Source organism: Centruroides sculpturatus, unplaced genomic scaffold (assembly GCF_000671375.1).
Source record: "Centruroides sculpturatus isolate CEXI.00-Female unplaced genomic scaffold, Cexi_2.0 scaffold2003, whole genome shotgun sequence".
NCBI lineage: Eukaryota > Metazoa > Arthropoda > Arachnida > Scorpiones > Buthidae > Centruroides > Centruroides sculpturatus.
In genome coordinates, this window is record NW_019386399.1 from 57,965 (window position 1) to 69,184 (window position 11,220).

Sequence of the window (11,220 nt, forward strand, 5' to 3'; positions counted from 1 at the left end):
AACGGGTAAGATTGGCTATAATGTAATTATCTTAATCTTCACTATCGTTACTTTTTAAAAACCCAGCGAAGTGGGTCCTTGCAGCTAGATTCTAGATTACTTAGAAAAACAGTCTTTTATATATAAAAAACAAACTATATTACATACAAATGTACGAACAAATAAAAACCCAGCGAAGCGGGTCCTTGCAGCTAGTAATAATTATATTGTCGTGTCAACTATTTCTGTTACTGCACACGTGTGTGTAGGGCAGTGTTTACAAAACCTGTGGTCGCGACCCCCCAGGGGGGTCGCAAAGCCTTACACGGGATTTCGCGGGTGTAAGAAAAGACAAGTGTTTATAGGTCCTACACTACAATAAAAAAAAACTAGAATTTCAGTGAGAAGGCTGTGCCTGTTTATTTTATAGTAAAATTGGTTTTTCAATCGATATTTAAAGAAAGAAAATTAAATACGTAGTTTTTAAAATCACTGATATAGTTTAAATATGGCCCTGGGGTTCGCCAGAATTTTTTAACTTCAAAAAGGGTCGCGTGTTCAAGAAGGTTGAAAAACACTGGTGTAGGGAATTGTGGAAGTGATGTCACGCTCGACATGTTACCCACCGGCGAGGAAAAATTTCCCTGTGTCAGTTGTCCGTACACCCTTGTCGCGGTTACGCGTGTTCGCTGGCTAAGGACACCATTTTAGCATTTTTAATGTCGCTTTCTCTCGTAAATGGAATGTATTATGGTGAATTAAAGTAATTCGTTTTGTTAATATCAATGAGTGCCTGCGTATTTTTTAATAAAGTTGTTCTTAAACGAAACAAATAGCCGGAAATAAAAAATCGTTCGTAACTTTTAAACGGTTGATCGTAAGTAACTTTTTTTAATACCAATCGATTAAGCGTGTCAAATTACATCCAGATATATTTATGTCTATTCGTTAATATTAAGCTTAAGACCTTTTTTTAGCTGGATACTTTTTGCTTCAATCTCACCCCGTTAGCTTTACAAATGTTTTTTTTAAAAAATCAATTTTTTAAAAATATTTTTAATTGTACAGAAGTAACCACCGTTTTTTTGCCTGGACCGCATTTAATCAGAGACAAAGCTTTTATTTGTATTCTTTATTTATTTATTTACTATGCATTTCAAGTGCAATATTTTCGTGTAATTTGCACCCCTCTTTAGGTTTATTTACATTTCTGTAAATTGGTAAATTCAATTATTACAACGGTATATTACTACAATAGTTATACAATAGATAACTAACCTCTTTTAAGTGTTAGATCGACATCTGCCCAGTGTTGATGTTATGTCCCCTAAGGCATTTTTAGACTGTTTCCCCCTCTTTTTGTTTTCTTTCACTTTAGCTCCTCCCATTTCCTCTCACACGTTGTCAACCTCCATTCCATCATTTAGGTTTATGGTTTTGCTTTTATTAATGATTTCGAAGTGCTCTTTGAATTTTCGTAGATAACTATCTTTTTCTCTATGGATAATTTTTATACTTTTTTCGTTTATTGTGCATACAAATTCGTTACAGTGATTTGTCCACGGTGATTGGTTATAATTAAGTCTAATTGCTGCTCTATGTTCTTTTATTCTGGTACCGAGTTGTCTTCTTGTTTCGCCAATGTATATTGCTGGGTTCTTACATGTACATTTTATTTTATATATTACACCTGTTTGGTTTAGTATTTTCGTTATTTTTAAACTTATTAGTGTTGATATTGTTTTTAATTTTATTTTTTAATTTGGCTGCTAGTGTAACACCATGCTTACTGAAAACTTTTTTGTATTTTTCAAATGTTCCCTTAATATAGGGGAACGACGTATATGTAGTGTTTTCATTGTTATTTTTAACGTTGAATCTGTTTTTCTTAAATGCATTTATCCACTTTTTTTAGTAATCTGCTTGGATAGTCGTTCAATATGAAGGTATTTATTAGTTCATTTTTTTGTTTTTCTCTTTCTTCCGCCTTAGATGTCCTGTTTCAAATTTTAGTTATTGCTGTTATAAATATATTTCTTTTTACTGTAATAGGACTGTACGACTTATAATTAAGGATTTTGTTTGTATTGCTGCTTTTTCTGTGAGGCTTTATATTGAGTGAGTTTTTTTTCACGGTTTAGAGTTATATCTAGGTAGTTACAGTAGAGCGTCGTTTATCCGAAGGTCGGTTATCCGAAACGTCGGTTATCCGAATGAATTCAAGTCGACAAATTTAAATTTTTGCTAGTGCTGTGGCGCTGCAATCTTCGGCTATTTCTCGGGCTACTCAAATATTTTACGTTTTTGATACTAAATTAACATCTGAAGTATAATTTTTTATTGTTTTTATATTTTTCAATAAATTTATTTTGTTTGTACAAAATAAAAAAATAATTTCTAACGATACAATAGTCTTCGTTAGGCTTAACATCGACGAAAATTCAACGCGAAGCGACACGCAACGGAGAAAAATTTCAACACGGGATAAATTAATATATTTTTTTCGTACATTATTGGTTATCCGAAAAATAAGTTATCCGAACAATCCCAGTCTCTAATTGATTCGGATAAACGACGCTCTACTGTAATTTCATTTTTATTTTCTGTTTCACTTTCATACTTAATGGTATGGCTTAGCGTGTTTCCATAGTTGTATATTATATTTCCGCTAGTTGTTTCATTAGTTAGCGGAAATATAATATACAACTATGCAAACACGCTAAGTAATACCATTAAGTATAAAAGTGAAACAGAAAATAAAAATGAAATTAACTACCTAGATATAACTCTAAACCGTGAAAAAAACTCACTCAATATAAAGCCTTACAAAAAGAAAGCAGCAATACAGAAAAAATCCTTAATTATAAGTCGTACAGTCCTATTACAGTAAAAAGAAATATATNGTGAAACAGAAAATAAAAATGAAATTAACTACCTAGATATAACTCTAAACCGTGAAAAAAACTCACTCAATATAAAGCCTTACAAAAAGAAAGCAGCAATACAGAAAAAATCCTTAATTATAAGTCGTACAGTCCTATTACAGTAAAAAGAAATATATTTGTAACAGCAATAACTAAAATTTGGAACAGAACATCTAAGGCAGAAGAAAGAAAAAAACAAAAAATGAACTAATAAATACCTTCATATTGAACGACTATCCAAGCAGATTACTAAAAAAAGTGGATAAATGCATTTAAGAAAAACAGATTCAACGTTAAAAATAACAATGAAAACACTACATATACGTCGTTCCCCTATATTAAGGGAACATTTGAAAAATACAAAAAAGTTTTCAGTAAGCATGGTGTTACACTAGCAGCCAAATTAAAAAATAAAATTAAAAACAATATCAACACTAATAAGTTTAAAAATAACGAAAAATACTAAACCAAACAGGTGTAATATATAAAATAAAATGTACATGTAAGAACCCAGCAATATACATTGGCGAAACAAGAAGACAACTCGGTACCAGAATAAAAGAACATAGAGCAGCAATTAGACTTAATTATAACCAATCACCGTGGACAAATCACTGTAACGAATTTGTATGCACAATAAACGAAAAAAGTATAAAAATTATCCATAGAGAAAAAGATAGTTATCTACGAAAATTCAAAGAGCACTTCGAAATCATTAATAAAAGCAAAACCATAAACCTAAATGATGGAATGGAGGTTGACAACGTGTGAGAGGAAATGGGAGGAGCTAAAGTGAAAGAAAACAAAAAGAGGGGGAAACGGTCTGAAAATGCCTTAGGGGACATAACAACAACACTGGGCAGATGTCGATCTAACACTTAAAACAGGTTAGTTAACTATTGTATAACTATTGTAGTAATATACTGTTGTAATAATTGAATTTACCAATTTATAGAAATGTAAAAAAACCTAAATAGGGGTGCAAATTACACGAAAATATTGCACCCGAAATGCATAGTAAATAAATAAATAAAGAATACAAATAAAAGCTTTGTCTCTGATTAAATGCGGTCCAGGCAAAAAAAAAACGGTGGTTATTTTTGTACAATTAACCCATAAAGTTTCATCAATTTTAAGGAAATATTTTTGAAAAATTGATTTTTTAAAAGGAATATAAAGAAAACCGCACCTTGGATATATACATATCTATTACTTATTTACAAATGTTATTCGTAGAAAAAGAATTTTTATATTTCCTTAGTCGAAAGAGTAGAAATAATCCGCCGAGAGAGAGTCATTCGGCGATTATATATCTCAATATATCTCTATCTCGAACTTAGTAACAAAATTTCCTAAAGGATGATCATTAACTATTATTTTTGATGTAAGAACAGTGCAACGTCAACCGGAAGAAAGCTGAGTCCCGTGCCTTCACCATTGTTTTACAGATTCTTGGAATCTCGTTTTTCAATCCATCCTTTCAAGGTAATAGGAGGTCGTTGACTTTGTACGATAATCAGCCGAAAGAAAAAAAAAAGGAAGACGACCTTATGAACTTACTTGAGATTTCACTAATCTCTTGATCATTATATCTAGAAATTCGTCAAATCCCATCACCACTTCGCCCAACGAAAAACTTTCCAGAACAAAGAACTTCAACGGACACTCTTAATTTAGTGAAGTTTGAACTCTACTCTCGTTCCGAGATCTACAAACACGTCATCCGGTCAACGGACGACCTACTTCTAGGAAACCGAAGACATCTGACTTCTGACCTCGAGTAATAAACATTGTCGCGAGTTGATACGCACCGGGATTTATTTTGTATCCAAACATGGTGTTCTCTTTCAGTATTGTATGTATCGACGCGACCGCGTAGCTTGTTAATCTTATTGTTTATCGAGAGAGAAAAAAATTTTTTTTTCTAAATCAATGTAAACATACCTCAATCCACCGACAACCCAACCGAACAAGTTAAAATCATACTATCTAAGTGCGATTTTAAAGAAAACATGGAGTGAATGTGAGATCCGGAATTTTAGTAACGAAAATTACGCTCTTTTATTAACAAAAAATTAATTAATTTACTTTCGTTTATGTAACGAACTAGAAAAAAAAAGATCTTAGCCGGGAATGTGTAAACCTTCCTGTCTTAACTATCAACATCCATTGTTCTCTGCGGAACTTGCAGCTCATCTTGCAGAAAAGTTTATAGTTAATTAACATCCAACTTTCGTCACTTGTTTTAAGTCCCTGGGACACCTATAACCTTTAACTCATGAACATCCGATCACGTGGTGGAAATTTTCCACGAAAAGCTATAAAAGGCAGTTCTTACCCCCTCTCGGGGGATATCTTAACGAACGCCGGACCAACGACATCGCGCCGATTCTCCGAACCCGCCGAATTCCGATCTACGATCGTTGATAACACCTCATCGCCAAAGTCGCGAACTTTTAATTTTTGTGCTCCTTTATTTGAACATTTAAGTGCCTTCGCGAATTTGATCGACAAAGGAACTCTTCAAAGAGGTATGAAAAGAAGAAAAACTCTCTCTCCGGATATTAAGCGGTGTAGAAACGCTATTTGTGTAGTCCTTTTGTCCCTTTTGCTTATTTTAATAAATCGTTGTTATATTTGGTAAATATGGTAGACTCCTTTACTCGATCACGCTCTTCACCTTATCGTCGACCCCAAAATTCTCTCCCACCACTCGCCTGACCTTTGAGTCCCAACCAATGGGACCGTTATATTAAAACAAGCTATCCTGACAGTGAGCAGGTTTAACGACCTGTTGTCCGTACAGGGAGAGTCGACGGTTCCCGACTTCCCCTGCGGTTCAAAATACGCATACGTCTTCTAGATTTTCTGCAAGCTTGGTTGGTGTCGCGAAAATTCCTCTCGTTGAAAATCAAGTCGAAATTGCAGTACAGTATTTGGAATTTCAAAACGATCCAAAGAATTTATTCAAAGTTTAATTAAGACTTCCGTATTGCTCATCGCGGACACTAAATATTTTAAATTTCATCCAAATCGGTTGGATGGTCTTGGAGATGTTAATCATCAAATTTAGAACTTTAACATTAGAACGTGTGGCTGAGCTCTACTATAAAGCTCTGTAGCGCCGTCGAGTCACTTCTTTCGTGTTAAATTAATAATATTTTAAAAATTAAAATAACGAAAAATATTCAATTATTGGTTTACCTCCAGATACAGACGAATTCTCTCCATATTTGTTCGATGTCGAATCATTTTCCTGTTGTTTCCTTCCGTTTCTCCATTTCTTTCGTAGTGAATATATCACAAAAAGAGAAATAATAATTAAACTTAACAGAATTTGGCACGAACTCAACAGAAACATGGTCAATATTGCTCTGCAGTTTTCGATGCGGTACTGTGTACGTCATAATCAAATATCTATGCGTAAAACAACAAGCGCCGAATAATGCCAATCACAATCAGAGATTTTCTGCCACGTGATTTACAGTCTGCCTATTATGGAAGACTAAATTCGCACTACGAGACTTAACTTCTCCCATTTCTTCTCTCAAGCTTGGAAAATTTAATTTATATTTTCAAGTAGTTACAGCACATTTTCATTTAAAACGGGGTCGTAATTTGAGTACATTTTAATAGTAGTTATATAATAATTAAATATTACTTTAATTTATGTTATGGTTGAGTTACTAAGGGAAAGGACGTTACCTATTTCAAAGACAGTGCGCCATAACCGGTTCTGTTACTGAGCGGTGGTATTTTACTTTAAAATTTTTTTTTTCTTTTGCTTTTAGAATAATTTTTTAATTCAAAAGTTTTTATGATTTACGAATTTTCTGTTTTGAATATTCGTTTAGTAAAATAGAAATGAAAATTTTACTGAATAAAAACATATTCATACAATTCAATTGTGTAAGAGCTAAGAAAGGAAGAGTGATTCTTAAGTCGGTGAGGCAGAAACATCATGTAATCACGCTTATAGTTTAGTTATTATAAAAATTTATTATTTGACATGGCAAAATAATTTCATGCTCTAGTGTAGTACAGTAGTAGTGATATGACACATACTAATCACAAAATTAATTTATATACAATACATAATTTCACAATTACTTATATTTCACAATTAAATGTATAAGAAATGTGATTGGACGGTTGTTTCATATAAATTAAATTTTATTATATGTTAGAATTTATTTTAAACACGGAATCAGTTATGGAAGCATATGGTTTTATTATTACCTTCGACGGAGACAGAAATTATTCTGTTTCTCTTCGTCTGTACAAGTCTTTGGATAGCTGTATTGCTGCGGTAAATAAGTTTTCTTTCGATATTCCCGATAGTTTTTCAATTATTTTGCGTTATTTTAAAGTTAACGAAGACATATTGAAAGGAGATGAAAAGTTTGGATTTGTAATTGTTGACGACGACGGAAGAATTAACGAAGTGAGTAATAACTTATATCATCCGTTCCAAGAATGTTCGGATGTTATGAACGAAGTTTATGTTGAAAAGAACAAAAAGAATATATTAATATTTAGAGAATAAATTGTGGATCAAAGCATTATAAATGCTCTAAAGTTCATAAAATTGACTGATATGTATTTCAAGCATCCGAGTAACTGTATAATTGCTGGGCTGTCGCAATGTGGAAAGACGACGCTGGTAAGAAAAATTATTTGCTGTAAAATTTATGAAAAATCATTTTAAAAATTTTATGGTGTTATTCTGTATATTTGCCGTTTACTCGTAACGAAAAAAATATTACATTTATGTATAGTTTACCTGAATCCGTGCAAGGATGGGATTTAGTTTATAATACTCGATGATTTGATGCACGAACTTGGCTCAAAAACTGCGTTCCTCTTTACTACAGAGTCTCACCATTATAACGTAAGCGTGATCCTGATAATGCAAAATTTGTTTCCGAAAAATAAAATTATGAGAGATATAAGTTTAACTACACATTATTTGATTTTATTTAAAAATAATGGTGATGAGAGTCAAGTAAATTGTTTGGGACGGCAAGCTTTTGCAGGAAAATGTAATTTTTTTATGGATGCGTATAAAAAAGCAACGGAAAAAGATTTTGGTTATTTGTTATTAAATTTTCACCCGAAAACAGACAAGAAACTTTCGGTGAAAGATTCGTGTTTTCCGGATGAACAAGATATTTTTTGGATATACTTACCGATAAAATAAAGAACATAAAGAAAAATTACCATATGCTGGCGTTTTTGGCTAAAACTACTCCGTCTCAACGAAGAGCAATATTGAAAGAAGCTACTCCCGATCAAGTTAAAGTTTTGTGCGAAATATGCGATAATTTGCGGAGTGTAAATATACCTGTACATGTTCATAAATTACGAAAATATAAAAAAATAATCCGGAAATTAAGTGAAAAACATGTTCCTTTAAATACCAAGAAAAAAATTTTAGTTAATCAATCTGGTGGGTTCCTTCTTCTTCTACTGGCGCCGTTATTGTCTATGGCAGGAGGATTAATTGGCAAAGTAATAGGAAAAAGAATCTAATGGCGAAGCAAATGGCTTTAGTGCCTCCCGAATTGTTAAAAGCATATCAGAAACCTGAAATAAGAAATGGTAATAATATTGAAGAATTACTCGAGAGTACCGATTTATCCGACGATAGTAAAGTTAAATTATTAATTCAACTGATTTCGAGATTTCACAGAACGATTTATGCACCGGAAAAACCAGTTAGAGTATCCGTCATACCAGACGAAAATCAAGAAGTGTCTTCTGGACCGGAAGAAAACCCGATGATAACGGCGAGGATGTAATTGTTGAACAAATAACTATATCTGTCCCTCAGTTATATCAAAAATATATTCCGCATTTAATTGACAGACTGAGACAAAATCATTAGGGACGGAATGAAAAAGGCGAAATGACAATCAGCAGTAAGTCAGTTGTTGGAAGTCATATGGTGGATTTAATATCTCATTTAATGAAAAATAAAAAAATCCCATTAGCCCCCTCTGGTTTTAATGAATTTTGGCAAACTTTACGAAAAATAAATATCCTTAAAGAGTGGATTGGAAATAAAGGTTTGGCGACTCTACCCGAAATAGGCGAACAATTAAGATATCAACCTACACCTGTTGACAGTCCCGAAGAAATTTTTTTTTCAATTTCTCATTGAATATTTTACCAGTAAAAAAAATCATTTACGAAAAAGAGGAAAAAGAGTCCCGAATGGAGAAACATTTGAAATCGTTATATTATAATCCTAAATCTTCGGCATCGTTTGGAGGAGTGAGTAAAGTAGCTAAAGCTTCTAATTTACCGAAATCTGTGGTCGAAAAATGGCTGTCTTCTCAGCCAGTTTATTCGCTTCATAAACCTGTAAGAGTTAAGTACTCGCGAAGAAAAACTAAAGCTTTTTATCCTAACGACCTATGGCAGGTCGATTTAATCGTGTTAAAGCAATTTTCTAGATATAATAATGGAATAAAATATTTATTAACCGTAATTGATGTATTTAGTAAATATTGTTACGTTGTGCCAATAAAGGATAAAAAACCTAAGTCTATTTTGGAAGCTTTTCAAGTTATTTTTAAACGAAATATTCCAAAAAATTTGCAAACCGATAGGGGGACCGAATTTTATAATAGGTTAGTAAAAAGTTTGTTTAAAAAATATAAAATTAATCATTATTCGACTCATTCGGATACTAAAGCTTCCGTGGTCGAGAGATTAAATAAAACTTTACGAAATAAAATATATAGGTTATTTACTTACCGTAATTCTTATCAATATATCGATAAATTAAACGATATCGTAAAAGGATATAATAATAGTTTTCACAGAAGTATCGGTATGGCTCCATCTGAAGTTAATCTTTTGCATTACGGTACAATTTTTGATAGGCTGTATGGTATAAAAAGAAAAGATAAATTTAAATTTAATATTGGTGATTTAGTTCGAATTTCGAAAATACGTAAAACATTTAGTCGTGGATATCTGCGGGGGTGGACGAAGGAAATATTTGTTGTTCACGATCGATTTATATCGCATCCTCCGACTTACGTATTGAAAGACGCAAATAACGAAATTTTGAAAGGAAGGTTTTATACCGAAGAATTGCAAAAGGTAACAAAATGATGCAGTCAGACTTTTTTGTCACGTTGATAAGTAATGCAAGTATGGACCTGTTTCCAAAAAATACTCAGTCTAATTTTATGGTGAAAATGAGTCCCCCCATTAATTTACATGGAAATTGGGCAGTTGGACTTAGTGAAGTTATTATTCCGAGAAATTGGTTTAATATATCTAACCACAATAACGATTACGTTGTTACGTTCGAAGAAATTATAAAAGAAAAAGATGAGCCGTTGCCGGATAAATCATATTTGGTTCCTTTGATTCCTATTAAAGATAAAGAAAGTAAATTGTTTGATGGAATAAACGAAAACATACTTTCGTTAACGAATTCTAATTTGGCAGAATTTATTTTTGATGAAGATAAACAAACCGTAGACGTAAATATAAAAGATGCACACGAGTTGCACATTACGGTCGAGCATGCGTCAAAATTACTTTATATGCTAAATTTACCTAACGAAGATATCGTGCTAAGGGAGAATTCAACTTATAATTTTCGATTATCGACGAAGGCCTATTCCAATCAATTTTTTACTTTAGTGGAAAAAAATAGAAAAAAAGAAGTAATTAAGAAAACTTATAGGGATGAAAAAATCTTTATTCCTATAGGATTATATTCGTCTCCTGAAAAGTTTTTAGGAATTTTTAAATATATAAAGCTAGCTTTACTACCGAATAATAAAATTATTTTAAAAGTTCCGTCGAATATCTCTGTAGAATTCGGAAATGAATTAAAAGATTTCTTAGGGTTTACAACTGCAAAATTTCCACCAGGGGAATATATAAGTCATTATCCGATCGAAATGTCGGCCGGAATATCAGAAATTTTTATTTATTCGAATATTATTTCCTCCCATCACGTTGGAGATATAACAGCACCGTTATTAAGAGTTATACCTGTTATGGGAGAAAAAGAAGATCAGATATTTAGAGTTTATTCGACACCTTTGTATTTTCCTGTAAAGAAAAATTATATAGATTCCATAGAAATTGAATTGAGATCTGCTGGAGGAAAAGAAATTGTCTTTTTTGGTGGAAAAACGTTATTAGTTTTATCTTTTAAACAGTTATAAATACTACCCAGTTTTATTTCTAATGTTAGTTCGTCTGTGAGAAGTACAAAATGAAGCTCGATCCTAAAGTTTGTATAAATTATTACTGCAATCAAGCAGGAGGAACAATATGGACTCCC

The 11,220-nt window shown here is 32.4% G+C and overlaps 1 protein-coding gene across 1 annotated transcript in view; it reads right to left on the reverse strand.

The window, feature by feature from the left end:
- The window catches only part of LOC111614825, a 37,138-nt gene extending 30,855 nt beyond the window's left edge, over positions 1-6,283 (reverse strand). Inside the window, exon 1 of the mRNA XM_023356192.1 lies at positions 6,108-6,283. Within this exon, the coding sequence (XP_023211960.1) occupies positions 6,108-6,264 (157 nt within the window). The 5' untranslated portion in view covers positions 6,265-6,283. The remainder of the gene's footprint in view (positions 1-6,107) is intronic.
- Between the last annotated feature and the right edge of the window lie 4,937 nt (positions 6,284-11,220).